General features: G+C 41.1%; 2 protein-coding genes across 3 annotated transcripts in view; both read left to right on the forward strand.

The window, feature by feature from the left end:
* Window positions 1-13,566, forward strand: part of LOC140493431 (low choriolytic enzyme-like) — a 78,881-nt gene extending 65,315 nt beyond the window's left edge. Inside the window, exon 6 of one of the 2 annotated variants that reach the window (XM_072591857.1) lies at window positions 13,366-13,566. In XM_072591857.1, the coding sequence (XP_072447958.1) occupies window positions 13,366-13,397 (32 nt within the window). In that variant the 3' untranslated portion in view covers window positions 13,398-13,566. Of the gene's footprint in view, window positions 1-11,887; window positions 12,309-13,365 lie in introns of those variants that run through there. The other variant, XM_072591858.1, reaches the window with a different exon arrangement.
* Window positions 13,567-13,681: 115 nt separating this feature from the next.
* LOC140493868 (high choriolytic enzyme 1-like) overlaps window positions 13,682-27,208 on the forward strand; it is a 76,301-nt gene continuing 62,774 nt past the window's right edge. Inside the window, exons 1-2 of the mRNA XM_072592861.1 lie at window positions 13,682-13,751; window positions 14,780-14,900. Of these exons, the coding sequence (XP_072448962.1) occupies window positions 13,682-13,751; window positions 14,780-14,900 (191 nt within the window). The remainder of the gene's footprint in view (window positions 13,752-14,779; window positions 14,901-27,208) is intronic.

A 27,208-nucleotide genomic window follows, 5' to 3' on the forward strand; every position in this document is an offset into this window, starting at 1 on the left:
ACATTATACTACAGGATTAGAATAAAGAGCCCAAACAGTAATATTTAGGGCCATATGAAGAAGTTTATTTTTGGATCAGGAGAAATCAACATGTTGAATTAACTCCTGGATGAAGAGTGGAGACAAAAAGTCCGGAGTAATTTAAGAACCAACAGTTGTTGAAATAGTTGAAGTTTAGGAATAATTTGGATGAAGGATCTAAAACCAAATAATAAGGAATAGAATGGGCACGGGTCAAAAGATGTATTGTAGTTCATTCTCTTCATTAGGCATAAATTGCAACTTAGCAGCGCATTCTGCAAAATAGTTTCTTTGGTACTTTGTCACTAGTATAACTACTGATAGTTACTTTGACCAGCGTACGTCCTTATTGACCTCTTCTGGAATTGAGCAGCAATGTAATGTTGCTGGAATTACCATTCCTGCCAAGGCCACCTACTTCCATTATGTTTAGATCAGGCCATAAAGCTGTGGATAAGAATTATATGAAATCATCTGGTCAGTGTTTTTAAACAATCTCACAAATTGCAAAGGAACACAATATCGCAGATGTAAGAATGTAGGTTTGGCTAGAAATATCAAATTGCACCGTGAACCTGCCCTCAATATTTCATTAAGACCCATTAAATATGTTGTCCTGAGATAGCAATAAAGCAATGAGCACATGCAGCAGTAAAGCTTGTATGAAAACCAAAACCATAGAGTTCAGACAAGGCCAGACTTGAATAAAAGCAAAACTCTGTAGATGTTGAGTATTCCTTTTTTTTTGTGATGAACATTATGGTTAATAATTCTTTCAAAATCTAAACTTGAACCTTTCATGTCCTGAATTGCATGATAAACCCATTCATTAAATCAGAGCAAAAATAATGAGAATGGACCTTACAAGGTCATTGTTTGAATAGCATTTTTACTCCATTCATATCAGTTGCTTATTTATCCTGAGGCAGTTGATTAAGTACTCATCGTTTTTTTGACAATTTGTTTCATTTTTCGACTGAATTGGAACAGTTGTGCTGTGGTTCACCTTTTCTCGTTCCAGTCAATTCTGAAGAAGAGTACCTAAACCTGAAATGTTAACTCTATTTTCTCTCCATATATGCAGCCAGAGATAGAATCCCTACAGTGTCGATGCAGGCCGTTTGGCCCATTGGGTCCACACAAATCCTCCGAAGAGCATCGCACTCAGAACCACACCTGTACTTTATCCCTTTCACCCTGCAATTTCCAAGGCCAATCCACATAACCTGCACATCTTTGGGTGGTGGGAGGTAACCAGAGCATCCTGAGGAACCCCATGCAGACACTGGAAGAATACACAAATTCCACACAGACAGCCACCTGAGGCTGGGACTGAACTCATTATCCTGGTGCCACAAGACAGCAGTGCCAACCACTGTGCTGCCCCAATTTAGTGAGTTTATCCAGCACTTAATTTCAGATTTCTAGAATCTGTAGTATTTTCCTTTTATGATATACTAGAACCAGCATAGAAAACAGAAGTTGCAGGTCTAGCATCATCTATGGAGAAAGAAGTAAAGTTTAATGTTATGAATCTGCTATTATTTCTTTAGAACTGGTAATATGTTCTAGTCTAGTTCAAGAGGAGGGGCAGTGAAAAATAAAAGAGAGCAGTGGCAACTGAGAGGAGGTACATGTATGCCCTACTCAATGTAGTTCTCTTCAATCAATTTTGATATGGAGTAATTTGCTCCAACAAAACTGAAGAAGTTTGATACCATCCAGAACAAAACAATCTGATTGGTAGGCATCAGGTCTATAAGCATCTACTGCCTCCACAGATGGATGCTCAGTAGCAACTATGTGAAGCATCAATAAAATGTACTGTAGAAATTCATTAAGACTTTTGAGACACCTTCCAAACCTGCAGCCTCTTGCATCCAGAAGAACCTGAAAGTTACCATCCAAGCAGCGCTTCATCCTCATTTAAAGTAAAAAATACTTTAAAACTTGGATGTTTTGAGTTTTGAATTAGTGACATAGATTTGTCAGTGCTTCTGAAGGGTTTAGCAATTAACTTGTAAGTAGTTTTTCAGTTATAATGATTTCTTTGAAAATAACTTGTTAGAGATGAGTCTTCCAGAACTGATAGGTTGTTGTTTACATTCGGAGAATTCATTAGTGAGCAAGGTATATAGAGTAATACCTTAAGCTTTTTGATGGCGGTTTCTGGATTTGCTTTTCCAAGCTTGGGGGGAAACACCCATCCTGGAAATAAAAAGGATTTAGTTTTAGCTTCATTTTGAGGAAAAAGTCATGGATAAAGAAAGCAGTACACCTGAGAAAGAGAAAATATAGTAAAACTAGATTGCTGGAGAATAAGAAGTTTAGTTGTTCCAGTTCAGGAATATTTGGATAAAATCCTGATGATGGAGTGGGGGGGGGTTCACTTAAAGTCAAGAATATTTGAACTCAGGTTTATGAAATTGGCAGGATGAGACTATCAGATTTTTCAGACTAGGAGTAGAAGTCACAATTAAATAAGGCAACAGAGATGTGTGAGAAGTGATTTTAGTTACGCACAGGTGTTATCAATTCTAGAAGGAATGTAGACAAGTCCTATTGGCCGGATGGGATTTATCTGAGGATTCTCTGGGAAGCTAGGGAGGAGATAACAGGGCCTTTGACTTTGATATTTGAGTCGTCATTGTCTACAGGTTTAGTACCTGAGGACTGGAGGATTGCAAATATTGTGCCCTTGTTCAAAAAGGGCAACAGTGATGACTCAGGTAATTATAGGCCAGTGAGCCTTACTTCTGTTGTAGGAAAGGTTTTGGAAAGGATTATGAGAGATAACATTTATAATCATCTAGCAAGCAACAATTTGACTTCAGATAGTCAACATGGTTTCATCAAGGGCAGGTCGTGTCTCACAAACCTCATTGAATTGTTTGAGAAGGTGACCAAGCATGTAGATGAGGGTAGGGCAGTTGATGTGGTATACTTGGACTTCGGTAAAGCCTTTGATAAGGTTCCACATGTAGGCTGATGGAGAAAATGCAGAGGCATGGAATTGAGGGTGATTTAGCACTTTGGATTAGAAACTGGCTTTTTGGAAGAAGGTAGTGAGTGGTGATTGATGGAAAATACTCAGCCTGGACTCCAGTTACTAGTGTGCCACAGGGATCTGTTTTGGGACCACTGCTGTTCGTCATTATTATAAATAGACGCAGGCATAGGTGGATGGATTAGTAAAGTTGCAGATGACACTAAAGTCGGTGGAGTAGCAGACAGTTTGGAAGAATGTTACAGGTTGCAGGGGGACTTGGGTAAACTGCAGAATTGGGCTGAGAGGTGGCAAATGGAGTTCAATGCAGCTAAATGTGAGTTGATGCACTTTGGGAAGAATAACAGGATGGCAGAGTACTTGGTTAATGGAAAGATTCTTGATAGTGTGGGCGTGCAGAGGGATCTTGGAGTTCATGTGCATAGATCCCTGAAAGTTGCCACCCAGGTGGGTAGTGCTGTTAAGAAGGCATACGGTGTGTTAAGTTTCATTGGTGGAGGGATTGAGTTTGGAACCGCAATATTATGTTGCAACTATACAAAACACTGGTGCGGAATATTGTGTAAGTTCTGGTCACCCCATTACAGAAAGGATATGGAAGCATTGGAAAAGGTGCAGAGGAGATTTACCAGGATGTTGCCTGGTCTTGAGGGAAGGTCTTATGAGGAAAGGCTGAGAGACTTGGGTCTGTTCTCATTGGAAAGAAGAAGGCTAAGGGGGATTTGATAGAGAACATATAAGATGATCAGAGGATTAGATAGGGTAGTCAGAGAAAGACATTTTCCTAGGATGACGATGTCAGCTTGTACGAGAGGGCACAACTACAAATTGAGGGGTGATAGATTTAAGACAGATTTCAGAGGCAGGTTTTTTACGTAAAGAGTCGTCAGGGCATGGAATGCCCTACCTGCTAAGGTAGTCAACTCAGCCATATTAGGGAGATTTAAATAATCCTTAGATAAGCACATGGATGATTTTGGGATAGTGTAGGGGGATGAGCTGAGAATAGTTCACAGGTCGGCACAACATCGAGGGCCGAAGGGCCTGTCCTGCGCTGTATTGTTCTATGTTCTCTGGTATGAGTACTGTACAAGGATGCTTTTGGTTAAGGGATATGTAAGGGCTGTTTTGGGATTACAGAATTATATTCAAAATCTTTTGAGTTTCTACAGTATTTAAATATGCAAAGAGTTGTTTGTTTTATTTTATCTTAATTTCTTTTGCTAAATAAACTTCTGTTTTGGTGTTAAATCTGCAGCATTGTGTACATGTGTTTCAGCGAGAGACCACTGAGTTAAAAGCAAAAGGAATAAAATATGATTTATCAAACCAAGTTTCATTCGGGAATCAGACTTGTCCAATAATAGCATCAGCTGTGACTATATCAATATATAATTAAGCAGAGAATTATTATGCTCATAAATCAATGCCTGAACTATTGGAGGAGAAAACTGTAGTACTGCATTGGATTATTTCCTAGGACCATAGCACTTGAGATGAAAGGCTATTGAGTTTCCATTGAAAATACTTTAAATGTTCTTGATGTATAATCTTGAACTGCCTGGACCTTGAAAATTTGGCTCTAAATCTACTGCAATTACTGGATCATTCCAACCTTGTTGTTTGGTTTTGTGCTTGCAGACACTCATTCTGGTTCTGGAAGATGACAATAAATGATTCTCATAACACCAGGGGTACTTCCCTGGGACCCCCTCACATTATTTGTACTGTTAAATCTGAAAACAGAGTGCAGGATTGCTGAAATTTATTTGGAGACCCCATCAATCCTGTCAGACTTTCTGGTGGCAAGAGAAAGGAGAAAAGAGAAATGAAGCATTTGTAAGGTTTAGCAAAGTAAAGTCAGGCAAGGGCCTTGAGGAATATAAAGGAAGCCGAAAATAACTTATACAAGGAATTAAGAGGGCTAAAAGAGACCATAAAATGTCCTTTGCAAGTAGGATGTATTAGAAGCAACAAAGCAATGTGAACTGTGAGTGTTGGAGATGTCGAATGGCCTGCTTATATGTGGGCCAGTTGAGGTCTCTCAGTGGGCAACCAACCAGAAACATAGGAGGCCCAGACCAGATGCAAAGCCTGGCAATGGAGATTAGGTGGGGGGTGGAGGTCATGTCAAGGATGTGTTCGTTCGTTTTGCACTCCCTTCCAAATCGCTCACTCTGGTGTCACTGCTGGGAGCAGAGAGCTATCAGTGTGGGGAACCAATTGACCTGAAACCAATTTCTGTTCCTTCAAAACTTCATTCCATGCCTGAGTGCCAAAGAGTCAGGGACCTCCCACCCAGTCCATTGTGTGCAACAGCCTCTAAAGAAAATCGCAGCAAAAATGTAGCAAATATATAACCTTCATTTATCACATTCGTGAGGTAATGCTATTTCCTCATTCAAATAAAGTGGCTATTTTGTCAAACACACATCAGTCATGTGAGTACTGAAGTGAAAAAAAGCAGCTAGGGAAAGGATAAGTCCACTCAACAGCGTAAGGAGGAAATTTTTGTGTAGCCAGAAAATGTAGGTGGGGTTTTAATAAGTGCTCCACATCGGTATTCACCAAGGAGAAGGACGTGGAGGATTGTAAGGTTCAGGGAAGTGTTTTTTAATATAGTCTGGGGGCCCTAGCTGACATTTTTGCATCATTGTTGGCAATGGGTGAGGTCTTGGAAGACTGGAGGGTAATGACTGTTGTGCCCTTATTCAAGAAGGGCTGCAGAGAAAAACATGGGAATTACTTGAGAAGATTCTGAGAGATAAAATATCCATGCATTTGGAAAGACAGGGTTGGATTCAGAGTAGTCAGCATGATTTTATGCGTGGGAGATCATGCCTCTCAAGTTTGTTCACGTTCTTTGATGAAGTGACCAGGAGGTTGATGAAGGCAGGGTGGTAGACATAGTTTATTTGAATTTCAGTAAGACCGTTGAAAAACTTCATATGGTTGGTTGCTCTGAAAGGTTACATCACATGGAATTGAGAGGAAGCTGGCAAATTGGATACAAAATTTGCTTGACAGTAGGAAGCAGAGGATAATAGTGGAAGGATGCTGCCTGTATACCCTTCTAAGGATTCACTCGATCTATGCTGTCTAGACCTGACATATGCTTCCTTCCTTTTCTTAACCAAACCTTCAATTTCTTTAGTCATTCAGTTTTCCTATGCCTAACAGCCTTTCCTTTCACACTAAGAGGAAAATACTTTCTCTGGATTCTCGTTATTTCATTTCTGAAGGCTTCCCATTTTCCAGCCATCCCTTTACCTGTGAACATCTGCCCCCAGTCAGCTTTTGAAAGTTCTTGCCTAATACTGTAAAAATTGGCCTTTCTCCAATTCAGAACTTCAACTTTTAGATCTAGTCTATCCTTTTCCATCACTATTTTAAATCTAATAGAATTATGGTCGCTGGCCCCAAAGTGCTCCCCCACTGACACCTCAGTCACCTGCCCTGCACTTATTTCCCAAGAGTAGGTCAGGTTTTGCACCTTCTGTAGTAGGTACATCCACATACTGAATCAGAAAATTTTCTTGTACACACTTAACAGATACCTCTCCATCTAAACCCTGAACACTATGGCAGTCCCAGTCTGTGTTTGGAAAGTTAAAATCCCCTACCATAACCACCCTATTATTCTTACAGATAGCTGAGATCTTACAAATTTGTTTCTAAATTTCCCTCTGACTATTAGGGGGTCTATAATACAATCCCAATAAGGTGATCATCTCTTTCTTATTTCTCAGTTCCACCCAAATAGCTTCCCGGGATCTACGTCCGAGAATATCCTCCCTCAGTACAGCTGTAATGCTATCCCTTATCAAAAATGCAAATCCCCCTCCTCTCTTGCCTCCCTTTCTATCCTTCCTGTAGCATTTGTATCCTGGAACATAAAGCTGCCAGTTCTGTCCATCCCTGAGCCATGTTTCTGTAATTGCTATGATATCCCAGTGCCATGTTCCGAACCATGCCCTGAGTTCATCTGCCTTCCCTGTTAGGCCCCTTGCATTGAAATAAATGCAGTTTAATTTATCAGTCCCACCTTGTTCTCTGCTATGTCCCTGCTGTTCTGACTGTTTGACTTTCTTCTGTTCTCATCTGTACCAGTCTCAAATTGATTTCTTTCCTCACCATCTCCCTGGATCCCCCCCCCCACCCCCAACTTTCCTAGTTTAAATCCTTCCGAACAACTTGAGCAAATCTCTCTGCCAATAAATTCATCCCCTTCAAATTTAGGTGCTATCCGTCCTTCTTGTACAGGTCACTTCTATCCCAAAAGAGATTCCAGTGATCCAAAATGTGAATCCTTCTCCCATACACCAGTTCCTCAGCCATGCATTCATCTGCTCTATCCTCCTATTCCTGCCCTCACTAGCTCGTAGCACCGGGAGTAATCCAGATATTACTACTCTCGAGGACCTTCTTTTTAAATTCCTGCCTAACTCTCTGTAATCTCCCTTCAGAATCTCAACCTTTTCCCTTCCTATGTCATTGGTTCCAATGTAGACAATGACCTCTTGCTGGCCCCTCTCCCCCTTGAGAACATACTGCACCCTCTCTGAGACATCCTTGTTCCTGGCACCAGGGAAGCAACACCATTCTGCTTTTTCGCTGCTGGCCACAGAAATGCCTGTCTGTACCTCAGACTAGAGAGTCCCCTAACACAATTGATCTCCAAGAACCCGAAGTACCCCTCGTTGCATTAGAGCGAGTTTCAATAGCAGAAACTTGGCTGTTTGTGCTATGTTTCCCTTGAATCGATCACCCCCTACATTTTCCAAAACAGCATACTTGTTTGAAATGGGGATAGCCGCAGAAGACCCCTGCACTAATTGCCCAGCTCTCTTATCTTTCCTGGAGTTAACCCTTCTATGTGACTGTATCTGCGACTTTTCCCCCTTCCTATAATTGCCATCCATCACATACTGTTGCTGTTTCAAATTCCTCATTGCCTGTAATTGTCTCTCCAACCAACCCATTCAATCTGATAGGATTCGCAACCAACAGCATTTATTGCAGATATAATTCACAGAAACCCGTAAACTCTCAAAAAACGAGGGAAAGAAGCGGGATCCTTAATCGATGAGGCTGTCTCCATGTGGAACCACAGGATTTGGGGAGATACTAACTTAATATTTTGTGTCACTATTTACTGTGGAGAAGGATGTGGAAGATAGGGAACTTGGGAAATGAGTAGTGATGTCTTGGAAAGTGCTCATATTACAGAAGAGGTAGTGCTTAAAACACAAAAGTAGATAAATCCCCAAATTCTGATCAAGTGTGTTCTAGAACTTGTGGGAAACTAGGGAAGAGATTGCTGGGCCCCATGCTGAAATATTTGTATCATTGATAAACATGGGTGACGTGTCAGATTACTGGAGGGTGGCTAATATGGTGCCATTATTTAGGAACGGTGGTAAGGAACAGCCAGGGAACTATAGACTGGTGAGCCTGATGTAAATGATGGATAAGTTCTTGGAGAGGATTCTGCAGGACAACATATACATACATTTGGAAAGGCAACATGGCTTTGTGTGTGGGAAATCATTTCTCACGAACTTGATTCAGTTTTTTGCAGAGGTGACAAAATTGATGAGGGTAAAGCAAAGGATGTTGTCTATCTAGACTTTAGTAAGGCACTTGACAAGGTTCTGCGTGTTAGCAAAGTTAGATCACATGGAATCCATGGGTAGTGAACCAATTTGATGCAAAAACCGGTTTGAAGGTAAGAGTCAAAGGGTGGTGGTAGAGCATTGTTTTTTGAAGTGGAGACCTGTGACGTGGCTCAAGGATCAGTGATGGGTCCCTTGCTTCATCATATAAATTATTTGGAATATGAATATAGGAAGTATGGTTAGTATATTTGTAGAAGACACCAAAATTGGTGGTGTAGTGGACCGTGAAGAAGGTTAACTCAGATAAATGTATGGTGTTGCATTTTGGCAAAGCAACCCAGGACAGGACTTGTATGGTTGGACACTGGGGAGTATTGAAAAGTGTGGTGTTGGAAAAGCACAGCAGGTCAGGTAGCATCCGACAAGCAGGAGAGTTGAAAATTCAGGCATAAGCCCTTCATCAGGAATGTGGGGATGGGAAGGGGGCTGAGAGATAAATAGGAGTGTAGGTGTGGGGCTGAAGTGGGGGTGAAGGTAGCTGGGAACGTGGGGAGAGTGAAGCAGATGGGTGGGAAGGAGGATGGACAGGTGAAGAGGGTGGTGCCGATTGGGAGGGTTGGATCTGGGAATGAGGTAGGGGAGGGGATATTTCAAAACACTAGTTTGATGTCATGTCGTTGAGGGGTTCCAAGGCGGAAGATGAGGCGTTCTTTCTCCAGTTGTCAGGTGACTTGCATTTGGACATGGAGAAGGCCTAGGACTTGCATATCTTTGGTGGAATGGAAGGGGATTTGAAGTCATCAGCCACATAGCAGTAGAGTTGTTTGGTGCACTCGTCTTCTGCTTTGGGACCCTTCAACTACATGGCATCAATAGACCACTAGTTTCCAAATCTCCCTTCCCCCCCACCTCATCCCAGATCTAACTCTCCAACTTGGCACTGCCTTCTTGATCTGTTCATCTTCTTCCCACCTATCCACTCCACCCTCCCCACTGACCTATCATAATCACTCCCCACCTGCATCCATCGATTGCTTTCCCAGCTACCGTCACCCACTAGCCCCACCCTCCTATTTATCTTCGTCCCCTTCCTCTTGACATTCCTAATGAAGGGCTTATGTCCAAAATGTCAGCTCTCCTGCTCTTTGGATGCTGCCTGACCTGCTATACTTTTCCAGTGCTACACTGACTCTGACTCTTCAGCATCTGCAGTCCTCACTTTTTCCCTGGAGATGTTGTCAACCAAAGAGACCTTGGGATGTAGGTGCATTGTTCCTTGAAAGTAGAATTGTAGGTACAGTCAGTTCTCCTTTACACAGTAATTCCATTCTCATGCAATTCCGTGTTATAAGTAAAAAGCAGAACTATTTAAACTGATGGGGCTGGAATCACATTATAACCAAAACATGCTTTAAAAGTTTGTGCTTAAGAAAGTATCCCCAGTTTATCAATCATGTCATATTGAATTGGCATTAACGAAATACGCTTCATTGCAGAACAACCTGTAGACAGGTTGGTGAAGATGTCATTTGGTACACTTGCCTTCACTGGTTAGTGCATTGAGTAAGGAGTTGAGACACCATGTTGTGACTGTACAGGACATTGGTGAGGCCACTTTTCGAATACTGTGTTCAATTCCAGTCTCCCTGAAATAAGAAAGATGTTGTTGAATTTGATATGATTCAGAAAGGTTTACAAAGATGATGTTGGGGATTTGAGTGTTTGAGCTATAGGGAGAGACTGAACAGGTTGGAGCATTTTTTTCCCCCTGAAACATCAGAGGCTGAGGGGTGACCTTTTAGAGCTTTATAAAATCATGAGGGGTATGGACAGTGAATAGTCAAGACCTTTTCCCTCCCCAAGGTAGAGGAGTCTAAAACTAGAGGGCATAGGTTTGAGGTGAGAGAGGAAAGACTTAAACGGGACTTAAGGGGCAACCTTATCATGCAGAGGATGGTGTGTATGGAACAAGCTACCAGTGAGGTGGGTACAATTACAACATTTTAAAAAAGCAGCAAGCTGGGTATACGAATAATGTTAAAAATCACACAACACCAGGTTATAGTCCAACAGATTTATTTGGAAGCACACTAGTGCCACTCCATCAGGTGGTTGTGGAGGACACAATTGCAAGACACAGAATTTATAGCAAAAATTTACAGTGTAATGTAACTGAAATCATACATTGAAAAATACTTGATACGAATAGAAAGGCTTTAGAAGGAAATGGGCCAAATGGGACTAGATCTGTTCAGGATATCTCATCAGTGTGGACAAATTGGACTGAAGTCTCTGCTTCCATGCTGTATAACTCTGTCCTTTCTACCAAAAAGGTATACCTGACACTTTATCCATTGAGCTTCATCTGCTAACTGTCCTCCCATTCCATCAACTTGACAATGACCTTTTATAGTTTTCCACTGTCTTTTCAATTTGCAGTGCTTCCAAATCCATACATTTGGAATGCAGGGTCACTTTCCAAGATCTAGATCATTAATAAATCAGGAAGAACAAGAGGCCCAATACTGGGCACAATGTTTCATCTTCTATGGAGCTCCAAGACTAATAGTTAATGGATATTTTGTGGGTTGAAAGAAACTGGGGGTCAGTTTTGGGCCTCTTGCTTAAGCCTTGAAAGGAGTACAAGGTAGGTTTATAAGTGATTCCTGGACTGAGGAGGTGATACTAATTAGGCATGTTTTGCTGAGAATTCAGAAGTTTCGGGGTGATCTGATCAAAGACTTCAAATATTAATGAGAAAAGACAGGGTAAATGAAGCCAAACTGTTAAATGGTGGAGAATATTTGGGAACTCTTCCTTAAATGGCAGTGGATGCTTAATGAGTTGTTTATTTTAAATCTAAAGATAGATAATTCTTTGGCAAAGAGTATTAAGGGATATGGTCCAGAGGCATGTATATGGAGTTAGGCCACACATCAGCATGATTTCACTGAATGTGAAAGTCTCAAGGGGTTGAATGGTCTACTTCAGTTTCAGTGTTGCTATTCCACAATCAGTTTTTTAATCAGTGAGTGAAAGTTTTTTTTCATTGGATGAAATTAAAATGGGTTCTGCTGACATTTCCTGCACATTTGCCTGATTAGGTCATGAAGTGTCCACAACTCCTATGCTATAGGTTAGAGCTGTAGTTTGGCTGATTTACTGTGCCATACATTAAACTTACTTTTATATTATTTACTATAATATATTTTTCTCGTTTTAAAAATTCCTCAATTTCTAGACTTTGAAACATGGTTCTGAATAGCAGCTGCACAGGAAGAAGCCTTGCTCTTTCACTGAGCTCCCCATGAAGCAAGCCTATTTTCTTGCAAGAAGCCTTACTTCAAGCATCTCTTCTCTGATGTACAACAAAATACTATTTTGAATCAAATTCCCAGAGGTCTGACTGTCTCATCTCATTCTGGTGTAGTCTGACTCTGCACTCTTAACCATTCTGTAGTTGATGCAGAGTCTGAACAATCAGCACTAGCACAAACTTCAGCTGTTTTCATGGGGGTCAGTCAACGCGTATTTGGTTTTTGCTTTCACTTGGGCCTGTTATTAATAAGAATGTGATTTATAAGAGGGACACAAACTAATTCGAGGCTACTACAACCAGTGGATTGATTGGTGAATCCCAAATGGCAAATGAGAGAATCCTAGCCCGATGTATCAGTTAGAATAGAGTATAGAATATCCTTTGTCAAGTGTATGCCAGTACAGTAGTACAAGAGTACAGTGAAAGGTGTTTACAATGGGTGCTTCTAATGGTTCCACAAGTACTTAGGTACAAATAAAGGAGCAAAACATAAAAGAAGTACAGCACAGTAACAGGCCCTTCACCCTTCCAAGCTTATGCCGATCATCATGCTTTAACTAAACTAAAAAACAGGCCTGTTTCCTTCTATTCCCTCTCCATTCATGTAACCATCAGGTGTCGCTTAAGTATCACTAATGTGCTGACTTTGACCACCTCTGGCAGTGCGTTCCAGGCTCCTACAACTCCCTATGTGAAAAACTTTCCCTCGCCACATCTCCCTTAAAACTTTCCCGCTCTCACCTTGAGCCTGTACCCCCTTGTAATTGAGACTTCACCCCTGGGAGAAAGCCTCTGACTATCCAACTTATCTATGCCTCTCAATTTTTCAGGTCTCCTCTCAGTCGCTGTCTTTCCAGTGAAGGCAATCCAAATTTTTTAAACCTTTCCTCATACCCAGTGCCCTCAAGACCAGGTGTGGCAACCAAATGGTAGAGTCATCTGTGATGCCAGTTTTACCTTCAGCAGTGGAGTGTGGTTAGCCACCATCAGGGCCACTGTACAGGAAGTGAAAATACCTAGCATCATTCCCTGTAACTACTCCGTCTCCTTAATCTCACTTTGTCTTCTAGACTACAGGGGTTGTCACAACTTCATCTTTGCCAAATAATTTCCCAGGACTGCATCAAACCTGTCACAGGCAAACTATGGACAATCCATATAACTACTCATCTGTTCCACTCCAGGCTTACGCAGTGCAATTGCTATATACTCCTTGCTGATACTATTCAGTAATACCTTAGCATTGACTGCACTTGGCGAAAAAGCCATGCTTCCCACCAACCAAAGATTTTGGGTGGGCCTTGTATCTCTAAGTATGACTATGGGTTTATCTTACTCACTGCTTTGCTTGATGTGCTGTTAATTAGCCACTTTCTCTGCACTGACTTGATTTTTTTCAGTAAATCCGAGGACATATATTCTCTATATTTGAGCAACCAGCTTGAAGGTGTCCCATCTTGTTGCAATGGAATCGTTCAGACTTCTGGGCATTGCTCCAACCCTCAGCTCATTCCTTTCACCCTTCCACGTTGTATCATTGATTGATGGGAGAAGAGTTTCTCTGCAGTGAGAGCTTGTGAATAAGCTTTTAGTTATCAGCCACCTCATGTGATTGTCTAGCTGTTGAATCATTGATTCTCCATGTGGTATCTTACTCATGTAAGGAGCAAAGTTTTAAGTTCCTTGAAGAGAATTACTTTCCTGAGCTTACTGTAAATGGCAATATTCATTGATCAAGCTCAATTGTTTTACCTTGGCTCCCCTAAAGATTTTATCATTTCTGCCTGTAAACCTTCAGGATTACTGTTGTATTGTCTTGGAACAGTTTCAGCATGATGAATTGTTTTGCTTATGATACTGTTTTGCTTAATGCCTTTTACCTGGCAACATGTCATTTGTTTTAAAATTTAAGATATATCTATATGAGTCCATATAACTTAAAAGAAATAATATTTGGCTCACATATCTTCATCTTTCAATACCTGAAAACAGATATGAACATTTTAAGATCTGCTTGTTTAATTGTATTTAGGGTTACTCAATCTGGATAAGGTACACTATATTCAAAAATAAACGGTCTGCTTGCAACCAATTAGGCAATCTTCAAATAGATTGCTGTAGGCTACTAGAAAGGCAGTTTGCTTATCTAAAAATGTACACGAATGCAGGACTTACTGTTCTAGATCAAAAGTTGTTTCTGGCAAATCAGACCCCTCATCAGCTTTGCCTCTTCCCCTCCTGGCTGACACTTTGATCCTCCCCTCTTGCCACTGAATGCATACGCCTGATTTCTCTCTTTCTGGCTATTCCCATTTTTCCAATTCATCAGGTACTGAATGCATTTCACCCTCTTTTAATCACGCCCCATTCATAACAAGCGGAAGTCACGTTGACCCCTTTGATGAAATCTGATAGACACACTGGGCTTTTTCATCTTATAGGAAGCTGCTCGAGGATAGTGCTTTAAGTTCAAATCCTCTTTGCGTCATGTTACTAGGGGTTTCTTAACTGGTGCCCATTGCTCATCATTGCAATGCCTATCATTTGCAGGAAAGAAAAACCTTGTTCTATTTGGAACATTAGATATTGACATGGGCTTTGGTTTAAGATTTCATTAGAAATATTTGATAGTGCAACACATTAATTCTGTACAAGTTTGTAACACAAGCTGTGCATTGCTTCAAACAGGATGCTGAATTTCATTTTTGTAAATTCTCTTGTATATTTTGAATATTTGTCATGATTATGATAGTGCTCTTAAATACATGATTGCTTTGAAGTACATGACTGCTTTGTTTTGTTCTTTAATTGTAGATGAAAAACAGAGACAACGAATATGGAAAGCTCTGCATGAAATTAGTTCTTTAACATGTGTAAAGTTTTATTATAGGCGAAATGAAGAAACTGGCTATATTAATGTTAGGTCAAAAGGCGGGTAAGTTAGACAGGTGTGTAACGAATTTAATATTTCATTGAATGCACTCGTACCTGTGATTGTTTAAAATGGCATATGTTTAGTTCAGCTGTATGGTAGGGCTAGGATATAAAGGGAAAATAAAACTAAATAGAGAATTTATTTGCTGATATCCAATGAATCAACATCTCCTTTCAACAGTGCAACAGACATCAAATATAAAGCAATCTGGATATATCAAAAAGTTGAATGGATGAGCAACAGTTGCTTTTTAATATGGAAATGCAGAATAATGAGATTAAGTAAGGAAAATAATGATTGGCAATCTTTACAACTTGGCTGTGTGTTGCACATGAACGGTCTGAGAAAATTAGTGAAAAGTGCATTGAGTTCAACAACACATTGTATGACAGTACTAAATTATAGGTAGAGGGTGGCATTATGACTCAGTGGTTAGCACTGCTGCCTCATTGTACGAGAGACCCGGGTTTAATTCCTCCTTCAGGCTGGGTGGAGTTTGCACATTTTCCCAGAGTCTGCAGAGGTTTCCTCCGGGTGCTCCATTTTCCTCGGCCAGTCCAAAGATGAGCAGGTTAGGAGGATTGGCCATGCTAAATTGTCTGTAGTGTCCAGGGATGTGCAGACTAGGTGGATTAAATGCATGGTTATGGGAATAGGGAAGGAGGGATGGGTCTGGATGGGATGCTCAGAGGGTTGGTGTGGACTAGATGGGCTGAATGGCCTGCTTCCACACTACAAGGATTCTATGAACTAACCGGACGGATGCATGATGTGATAAAGATGTGATAAAAGTAATTTTGACATCTTGTATTTGTGTAAACATATGCTAGTCAATCAGCGATCCATTTTGCATTTCTTGTGGTCAAGTAGCAGTTGAACTGAAGTAAAAAGAAAGTTCCAAAACACTTGAGTTAAAGGCAGGTATCTGAAGTTATACCACAAATCAGCTATGATCTCATTTAAAGGTGGAGCAGGGTCAAGGGACTGAATGACCTACTCTTGTTCGTATCTACTAGTGGGTTGAAAATGGCATGGAAAGACTTACCAATCTTGAGGAATTTCCCATCTGTTAGTTGCATGGATAGTACAACATATTGAAGCAAAGAGTGAACAGTGGCAGCAGCATATATACCTGCAAGACACTGCAGCAATTGACAAAAGCTTCCACAGTAGGACATTCCAAACATGAATTACCTAGAAGAGAATGACATAAGATCCATGGGAACATCTACAAGTTCCTCTCCAAGCCGCACACTATCTGACTTTGGACCTCAGTTTATTCACTGTCCCTGTATCAAAATCCAGGACCTCTGTCTAAACACTGGGTTTTCATACATTCCAATCACTGCAGTGGTTTGAGATATCATTTCACCACCACCTTTTTAGGGATGGGTAGTAAATACTGGCCTAGTCAATGATGTCCATTTCCCATGAACAAGTAAAGAAAAATGCTGAGTGGACTCACTCAAAGTGTCTTAGTTGTATTTTTGTTAATATGGTAATTTATCATCAAGGTCAACCATGGATTATCTGTCAGTATGTGTTTAGTTTATTCTCATTTTGGTTTAATTGTATTGGAATAATCATTGGGACTTAACCAATAAAACCAAACAAATTTGTTCAGTAGCATTTAACAGGATTCAAATTTCAGATAATTATTTTAAATCAGAGTATTTCTTTTCTTCTATACCATTTTAAATAAAATCAGCAATTGCATGTTATTTCATGCTACAAGCACACCTTTTAGTGTAAATACTTGTAACATCAAATACCAAAGTGGCTTACGGTTCTTTGTTCTTAAAACCTTTTTTAAACACTAGCATGTAGTTTGATATTGATTAGTTCTTCCAGTAACAATGCTTGAAGTTTCCAATGGCCAGATAATGATTTCTGCAGAATCCCCTTTAAAGGAAACATTGAAGGAATTTCCTGGGAAATTTCCTGGAATATTTTAAAGTCGCCATTTAAATCAGCATTGAGGCTCTGCTGAAATTATAAAAAATTACTTAGGAAAAAGTTACACCGTATTCATTCAATGATTTAATTGATCCTGAGATTGTCAAGTTCAATAAACCACCTAAAGGAAATTCATGTCATCCGATAGCATCAAAGACTGCGTAATCCCAAATTTGTTTTTACTCATTCATGGGATGGGGAGGTTTATTGTCCATCCCTAATTGTCTTAGTTCATCACCTTTATCTTCTTGAACCTCTGCAGTCAATAGGGTATTGTTCAGGAAGTAGGTCCAGAATTTTGACTCGGTGGTGAAAGAAAAGAGATTGAATGTGATTTGGAGGGATCCTTGCACTGAGTGGTGCTTCCATGCACAGGATCTCCTTGCCTTTCCAGATAGTAGTTTCAGGTTTAGAAGATGCTTTTGAAGGACCCTGAGAAGTACCGTCAATTTATCTTGTGGATAGTACCACACTTCTGTATGGTGTTGAAAGGATCAAATGTTGAATGTGGTAGATGGGGTACCAATCAAGATGGTTGCTTTGTTCTCATGATGGTGGACAATTACATGGAAAAGTTTACAAGGGTAAGGGCCAGGTGCACGGAAAAGGATTAATGTGGATGGACATTTTGATCGACATGGACCAGTTTGGGCTAAAGGGCCTGTCTACATGCTTTAGGATTCTATGACTCACAGGTTCCTCTGCAAAGCAGCATGCTGAATATTTTTACTGTTAAAATAGTCATTTTTACTGTTATTGCTTTCAAAACATTTATCAACATTGTACTCCATCTGCCAGACCTTTGCCCACTCATTAAATCTATCTATGTCCCTTTGCAAACTTTGAGCCCTGTGCACACTTTGCTCTACCACTTAGAGTCATCTGCAAACTTTGACACCCTACGCATGATCCCCAACTCCAAATCATCTATGTAAATTGTAAATATTTGCAGTCCCAACACTGATCCCTGAGGCACACCACTAGTCACTGATAGCCAACGAGAGAAGCACTTACTTATCCCCACTTTGCTTGGAATGTCTTATCTTTCCTGTTGTCACCTTTCTCAATAGAGCTAGATTTATTTTCATTTTCAAAATTCCTGTCTCTCCAACTATTCAGGAAGTTTCCAAATGGGGGCCTGTTACTCATGTTTGTTGTTCAAATAATAACCAACTGCCAATACTGAGGCTTCCTTTGTTTTGAGAGTTTTGTGATCATCCACGTGAGATTTTATTCTCAAAGGGGCACTACAGTGAATTCATCCATCAGAATATCACTATGGTGATCAAAATGTTTTCCACTTTTCATTGATCTATGCTACCCAGCAACACCATTTCCACTTCTAAAATTCCATATAGATTGGCCTTGTTTCCTTTTCAAATTTCTGAATTTGTCTCTGTAGGCCTCGAGTACTACCCTATTGGCATTGAGAACAACAATTCACTTTGTCATAGTCAGCTGATTGTTCACAGAGTCATGGAAATCTGTAGCACAGAAAAAGGCCCTTTGGCCTATTGTGCCCACACTAGAGTAATAGACCTGTGCAGCTTGGAAACAGATTTTTCAGTCCAATTCCTCCATGCCAACCAGATATCCTAAACTAATCTAGTCCCATTTGCTAGCATTTGGCCCATATCCCTCTAAACTCTTCTAATTCATATACCCATCCATATGTCATTAAATGGTGTCATTGTACCAACCTCCACCAATTCCTCTGGCAGCTCATTCCATACATGCACCACCCTCTGTGTGAAAAAGTTGCCGCTTAGGTTCCTTTTATATCTTTCCCCTCTCACCTTAAACCAATGCCTTCTAGTTTTGGACTCCACTACCTGGGGAAGAAACCTTGGATATTCACCCTATTCATGCCCTTCATGATTTTATAAATTTCTATAAGGTCAGCCCTCAGCCTCTGACACTCCATGGAAAATCGCTGCAATCTATTCAGCCTCTGCCTGTGGCTGAAACCCTCCAACCTTGGCAATATTCTTGTCAGTCTTTTCTGAATAACCTTCCTAGAGCAAGGAGACCAGAATTGCACATAGCCTTCCAAACATGGCCTGAACAATGTCCTGTACAGCTACAACGTGACCTCCCAAATCCTATACCTTTATGCTGTGACCAATAAAGGAAAACATACCAAACACCTTCTTTGCTATCCTATCTACCTGTGACTATTTTCAAGAAGCTATGAACCTGCACTCCAAGGTCTTTGTTCAGCAACACTCCCCAGGACCTTACCATTATGTGAAAAGTTCTGTCCTGATTTGCCTTTCCAAAATGCAGCATCTCACATTTGTGTAAATTAAACACCATCTGCCACTCCTCAGTCCATTTGATCAAGGTCTTGTTGGATTTGAGGTAGCCTTCTTGGCTGTCTACTACACCCCCAATTTATGTAATCTGCAAACTTACTGACCATACTTTTAATGTTCAAATCCAAATCATTTATATAAAGAAAATCGGAACTGGTCTCTCCACCTATCAATTGCAACAGTCTGATCCTCACAGTTATGTAACATATGGTAAGGAGAAGCACCTGATTCCTCATTACCTTCTGTAACTCATTTTGAATTCTGCAAATTTGTACACCATATAAAGCAGCCTTGAAGAATATACCTGAATGGGCTTGTTCCCATACTGGAAAAATTATTTCTTTACCAATAACTTTTCCTAGGGTCATTTATGCCCCTCTCTTTTGCAATAAAATATGTCTCTAAAATGTAATTGCAATTGATTTCTAATAACATTATGTATTAAGTGTCCCAATTTTGTGAATTACAAATACATCAATTTTCCAAATAGACTAGCTTTGTTATTTTTAATGCCAGTTTCATGGCGGTTTTTTTCCTGTCATTGGCCTACTTATCTATATTCTGCTAGATACTACATTATGCTAATAAAATGTTTGATTCTGGTTATTTTATAGAAGAATGATTTCTCTTTTCAAGGTGCTATCATCCCACAAATCTGAAACTGGTGAAACTTAAACTCCTGAATTCTCTTATGATCCTTATTTAGAAACCAGGATGCATTTTAGCCAGTCTATGCCTTATCTACAGTTTGAGGAATTCATCCACTGTAATACCATACAATTGAAAGATACTAGCACAATACATTCCCCCACAGGACTTAATGTCCTTTCTTTGATCCATTTTCTTTTTTTTCTGAGTTTGTTGGTCAAAGTATTTGAAAAGTATTTGGGACAGTTCATGGCATAATGGCATTTTGAGACACATCTGAAACGTTGTATTCTGGATTACAAATAATTCAGTTCTACCCCACACAAACAAAATGTGAATGATCAACTTAGTACTCTAACTTCATGTGCCACCCAAAATATCTCCCAATCGTATCTGAGTCGTATCACAATTTAACAAACAGTCATTCTTTGTCTGGTAGTTAGAGGTTCAGACTCACCACTTCTGTTACAGAATTCAGTTTTTAAATACAAAAACATTTTGGAAATCCTTCAGCCTTAGCCTTAGTGTGAACTGTTTGTGCTAACTTCTCTAGATCTACTTCCAGAGCCTGAGTTAAGGAAAACATGTTAAATCCTTCTTTTGGGCTGTTTTAATTTTTAAAATTGTTTCAGTTGCCCTAACTCCCACTTATGGGAATACTGTGATCTCTAGTGATGGACTTTATTTAGCCATGGCTCTGGTCACTACACAGTGTAAAAATATCCAGAATCAATTTCTGCAACTATTGTCTCTCTAATACAAACTGCATTTTACATTACTCAATTATAGGTGTATCTATGACTTTCACTTCTGCAAAATAATTCCCTTAAAATAAAACTTCCCCAATTACTACTAGTCCAGACAAATCACACTGCAGTGAAATTTGTACCTTTTAACTGGGATATACTTTCCATTTTTCCAATGTACCAACACTGGCTTTCATTGAACAGCGCAGGGAAAACTGAATCCTTCTCAGAGAGAGTTTGAGTAATTGCTGTATCTCTTGGAATAGTTGTGAGCTTTGAAGCAAGAAAGTGTTATCTTCCCTTTTTGTAAAAGTTGTTGATCTCAACCACTTTGTATATTTGTCCTGCACTCAGTACTGTACCTCCAGTCTGTTATTTGTAGTAAAAGCTACAATCTGAACTTAACTTCCCTTTCCATACTCATTTATGCTTGCAATTAAAAGCATTCTCAAGTCAGATGTTCAGAAAATCAAAAATCTCTGTACTGGCTTAAAGAAATTTACAAACACACTTCAACGGAGTGTTTAGTTCTTACGGAAGATTTACAGCAGTGTGTTTTTAAATTCTAAGAATAATCTAAAATTTTCAAATGATTATATCCACCTGCCAAAATTACCATCTTTCATCCTCTTGAATTTGATACAGGGGTTTTCTGATCTGCAAGTGTCTGACTTATGAACCTAATCTTATATCTTTAAAGATCCGATATTTCCTTTGTATACGAATGGTTACTTTATTGTTTGGCACGGTGTTTCATCTTCCATATGAAATAACTCTAGAGGCTAGTATCCTGTCACCAAGTCACCCTTTATTTATACATGAATAGGAATGGTTTGGAGAGATATGGGCCGGGTGCTGGCAGGTGGGACTAGATTGGGTTGGGATATCTGGTAGGCATGGACGGGTTGGACTGAAGGGTCTGTTTCCATGCTGTACATCTCTATGATTCTATGACTTGTCCTTGACTCTGATACTGCTTGTTCAGAGTCAGTTCTCAGAAAGCCATAATCTCAAACATTGCTCTTATTGTCAGCTAGCCCAGGCTGTCTGATTGGGGCTGTTAATCTTGTCCAGTCGGGACTTATTTTCTGTGATATCCAGCTGGATGACCTCATTGCAATCGCTACATATCTCTCGAGTCCGAGGGCATAGACTGGCCCTTTTCCTGGAGACACTCCTGGGGAAATGTATTATTGGGTCAGGTTCCTCTGATTTGACGTCCACTATGGGACTGTGCAACACACAGGAGCTTGCCTCTTTTAAGAAGCACCTTTTCTAGCAGAGAAAACATTGTGGCGTATACATATGTCATGTTGATCTCTGATTCAGAGGGCCAGTCAACACTGACAGCATGAACCCATGGGCTCAAGCAACCTTTCCAAATGTGTCTTGGTTCCTTGGAACATTTTGCTCCCACACTGTTTGCAAATTTGCAGCTTTCAATATGGTTCACATGCTTGTTGAGGATCAATCACACTTACCCAAACTATGCATCACTGGTCCTGACCTTGCATTGACCATAGCTATTACAATTTCAGTGATTGGTAAACCAAACTTCATCACTGTATCAAACTGTCTCTTGCTGGAGTCTAGTGTCTGGCATTGGCATTCTTGATTCTGTTTCAATCTCCCCACCAGGCCTGGAAAGATCAGACTTAACCCAGTGCAGAATGTTATCCTATTAGCAAATTTGCCAGTGCTATCCCTTTTCATAGGAACCTCGATTATCCGAGTGACACAGGCAGATGGTATTTTGTTTGGTTAATCAAATTCTGATAATCAAATGCCAGATAACGTAGTTTAGCCAGGCATTGGGATCTTGCGATCTTGCCGGATAATCCGATATTCGGATAATCGAATGCAGGATAATCAAGGTTCCTCTGTAGTTACATATGGGATGGACCTATAATCAATTAAGAACCATGACAGCTTGGTATCTAGTATCAGGGCTATTCTGCAAGTCAGCCTTCAAAGTTTAGACTGCTCTTTTTGCCAGACCATTGGATGATGAGTGGTGTTGAGCTATCCTTATGTTGAATTCCATTCAACTTTGGCAAATACCCAAATTTTCTGCTGTAAATAATGGCCAGTTATCTGTGACCAAAACTTCCAGGACTCAGTACATTCAAAAAGACACAGGCAGTTTTTTCAATCATCTCTGTATTTGACAAACAAATTCTATGCTCATCCAATCACCTTGAGTGAATGTCGACAGTGACTTAGAAGATTCATCCCATGAAAGGATCTTCATATTGACCTGCAACCAAATCCATGGTTAGCCCACAGATGTGGGGGAGCTGTTGGTGGTATTTGTGTCTTTGTTGGCACTGTGGGCACTGCCACACCATGGATATGTCTGCATCCAGGCCTGGCCAGACTTAACCTCTCAATATCTTCATTTTGGAGAACCCTGAATGGCACTGGTGAGCCAGTCTTTGGAGACAACCTTTGCTCAGGCCAATTACTCTGGCTTCCTGTAACAATATAGACGGACAGGAGGCTAGAAGAACACAGCAGGCCAGGCAGCGTCAGGACGTGGAGAAATCCTTATTTTTGGTATAACCCTTCTTCAAGAATGGAGGTGGGGGTAGGGGGGCTGCAGGTAAAGTTAGTGGGTTGGGTTATGGGTGGGGAGAGGAGTGGAATGGTGAGCTAGTGCTGGGTGAATACAGATGGTGGTATGACCTGGTTGGTCGATGTGAGGAATAAATCTGGTTAGTAACTGGAAGAGAGGGTCAGTAAGGGGAATGGATGGGAGGTGGCAGGGCTGGAAAGGGTGCTGAAGGAGGGTTGGAAAGATTATTTGAAATTGGGGAATTCAATATGGAGTCATCTGGACTGTAGGCTGCCCAGGCATGAGATACGGTGTTGTTCCTCCAATTTGCCATCTGACTCACTGTGGCAATGGAAGAAGCCAAGAATGGACATGTCAGAGGGTGTGGGAAGGTAAATTGAGATGGGCGGTGACTGGAAAGTCAGGCTGGCCCTTACGGGTCTGGCTGAGATGCTCAGCAAAATGTCCCTTTAGTTTACGTTTGGTTTCGCCAGATCATATCAGGAGGCACTGGATGCAGTAAACTAGGTTGGAGGAGAGGCACGTGAACTTGTTTCACCTGGATGGCAGTTTGGGGCCCTGAATGGAGATGAGGGAGGTGGTGTGCCTACAGGTTTTGCATCTTCTACAGTTGCAGGCTATTCGAGCGACCAACTGGATTCATTCCACCATTGGCCAATCAGGTTGTACCCACACCTGAATGCACCTATCACTACCTCACTATTCTGCTCCTCTCCCTACTCAACCCTTGCACCCCTCCCCTTTTACTGCAGCTCTCCCTACCCATACCTCCATTCCTGGCAGAGCGTTACACCTGAAGTGTTGACTTCTCCACCTCCTGATGCTGCTTGGCTTGCTGTGTTCTTCCAGCCTCCTGCTTGCCTTCTTTGGATTCCAGCATCTGGAGTTTTTCTCCTGTAATCATATGTTGTCCTCTGGGTGAGCTGGTGTCTCTGGGTCCAAGAAGATTTCAGTTCTATTGTGACTGCCCTTTGGTTTCCCCAACACCATCTTTTCAGTTTTGACAGAAATTGATTTTTCTGCGTCAAAAATCTTATATTGTCAGCTGTGACTGGGAGTGGGTCCAGAAAATTTAATACCATTATAGACTGTTCCACCAGGGATACCACCTACTATATCTGCTAATGGGAGATGGTTCAATGCATCCACGTTCTCTACTTGGCCTCTGGGATAGTGTTCTAACCTGTAACAATAAGCACTTAGTATTAGTGCCCACTGCTGAATGTGGCCCAAAGCCATGGGCAGCACTGACCTGTCCTTTTTAAGTATACCATAAAGGGTTTCCTGGTGTTGTGGTTCTGTTCGCCGAGCTGGGAATTTGTGTTGCAGACGTTTTGCCCCCTGTCTAGGTGACATCTTCAGTGCTTGGGAGCCTCCTGTGAAGCACTTCTGTGATGTTTCCTCCGGCATTTATAGTGATTTGTATCTGTCGCTTCCAGTTGTCAGTTCCAGCTGTCTGCTGCAGTGGCCGGTATATTGGGTCCAGGTCGATGTGCTTGTTGATTGAATCAGTGGATGAGTGCCATGCCTGTAGGAATTCCCTGGCTGTTCTCTGTTTGGCTTGTCCTATAATAGTAGTGTTGTCCCAGTCGAACTCATGTTGCTTGTCATCTGCGTGTGTGGCTACAAAGGATAGCTGGTCGTGTCGTTTCGTGGCTAGTTGGTGTTCATGGATGCGGATCGTTAGCTGTCTTCCTGTTTGTCCGATGTAGTGTTTTGTGCAGTCCTTGCATGGGATTTTGTACGCTACTTTGGTTTCGCTCATGCTGGGTATTGGGTCCTTCGTCGTTGTTGTCTGAGAGTGGCTGTTGGTTTGTGTGCTGTTATGAGTCCTAGTGGTCGTAGTAGTCTGGCTGTCAGTCCAGAAATGTTTTTGATGTATGGTAGTGTGGCTAGTCCTTTGGGTTGTGGTATGTCCTCATTCCGTTGTCTTTCCCTTAGGCATCTGTTGATGAAATTGCGGGGGTATCCGTTTTTGGTGAATACGTTGTATAGGTGTTCTTCTTCCTCTTTTTGCGGTTCTGGTGTGCTGCAGTGTGTTGTGGCGCTTTTGAACCGTGTCTTGATGCAACTGTTTTGTGTGTGTTGGGGTGGTTGCTTTCATCGTTTTGGACTTGGTCTGTGTGTGTGGCTTTCCTGTATACCTTTGTGGTGAATTCTCCATTTGGTGTTCTCTGTACCATCACGTCTAGGAATGGGAGTTGTTTGTCCTCTTCATCCTCTCTAGTGAATCGGATTCCTGTGAATGTGGCGTTGATGATCCGGTGTGTGTTCTCTATTTTGATTTATTTGAAATCAAAGGCAAATCAATCCACTGGGCTTCGAAAAAATGCAGTATGACCAGTGCTGACTGTTCCACAAGTTGGACTGATTTGCGGATTCCTTCATTTTCCAGCCATCTGATTTTTGTATCTACTTTTGCCTACAAGGCAAATTGCATTGGGCAGGTCTCGCAAAATCATGGAACTGCTTCCTGGTCAACCTTGGCTCCTTTGGTAGTGCCTTGACCTTCTTGGAAGATTTCCAGGAATTAGTTAGGACTCCACTCAGGCAGCCATTGTCTCTTTGAAAAATACTGAGCCAATCTAGGTGAATTTCTCAATCAATTTTGCCCCCTCAAGCTTGGACCTGAGCCTTTCACGACATCACTGGTAACTCAACCAGCTGCTTATCAAATGAGACTAGAACCGAAGTTGTACTCTCAATCTGTAGAGGTTCCCTGGTGTTGGTTCTCAGCCTTGCCAAAGTCTTGCACAAACTTGAGGGCTTGGGTCCAGAGCAAATTTTGCTAAAACTAGTCCGACAATCAATGACACAATCGTGTTGGTATTGATTTCCATTAGAACCGCTGACCATTTAACTGTTCCAAGCCAGATGGAGGTGGATTTTCAAAGGAAGACCAAAGAACATTACAGCACAGTTTCAGGCCCTTCGGCCTCCAAGCCTGCACCAGTCCAGATCCTCTATCTGGATTTTCCAATGATCTGTAACCCTCTTCTCCCTGCCTGTTCATGTTTCTGTCTAGGTACATCTAAAATGACTTGGAGATGCCAATGTTGGACTGGGATGTACAAAGTTAAAAATCACACAATACCAGGTGATAGACCAACAGGTTTATTTGGAAGCACTAGCTTTCAGAGCGCTGCGCCTTCATCAGGTGTATAACATCATAGGACACAAAATTTATAGCAAAAGTTTACAGTGTGATGTAACTGAAATTATATATTAAAAAGACCTGGTTTGTTTGTTAAGTCTGTCATCTTTTAGAATGGACATGTTGGTTTCAGTCCTTTCATATGTAAATTCCAGAACCTCCTCTGCACCCTTTCCAAAGCATCCACATCCTTCTGGTAATGTAGTGACCAGAACTGTAGACAGTATTCCAAATGTGGCTGAATCAAAGTCCTCTACAACTAACATTCTCAAGTGAACTTCAACAGTAGGTGCCATGTTGGCCCAGATAATGCATTGAAGGTGTGAGATGCCCTGTGTGAGGCTGTCTGTGCCTCAATGTTCAGACTGATTCTAATCTATGAAAGGGATTTACAGAATCATACATGGATTTATGCAGTTTTTGAGCAAAATAAAATGTAGCTCTGCAAGTACAAATTCACCTCCCAAACTTATATGTGTGAATGTGGGTGGGTGTGCGGTGGGGAGAGGGGTATGATTATCTGTGAGAGAGTGTGTGTGTGAGTGTAAAAGGCTATAAGTCTGAGAGGGCGCATATGTGAGTGTGAGAGTCTTTGTGTGAACGTATGAGAGAGAGCTTGTGAATGAGAGAGGGTGTGTGTGTGTGTGTGTGCGCCTGTGTCTGTGTCTTAACTGAGGCTATCATGAATGCCTCTACCACCTCCAGTGGCAATGCTTACCAGATATCCACTACCGTCTGCGTAAAGAACTTTCCACACTTTTCCCTTAAACTTTTCACCACTCACCTTGATCTCATGACACTTAGTAATTGAGCCCCCTACTCTGGGAAAAAGCTTCTTGCTATTCACCCTGTCTACTTCTCATGATTTTGTAGACCTCAATCAGGTCACCCCTTCAATCTCCATCTTTCTAACA

The sequence above is a fragment of the Chiloscyllium punctatum genome, chromosome 22 (assembly GCF_047496795.1).
Source record: "Chiloscyllium punctatum isolate Juve2018m chromosome 22, sChiPun1.3, whole genome shotgun sequence".
NCBI classification, from domain to species: Eukaryota; Metazoa; Chordata; class Chondrichthyes; order Orectolobiformes; family Hemiscylliidae; genus Chiloscyllium; species Chiloscyllium punctatum.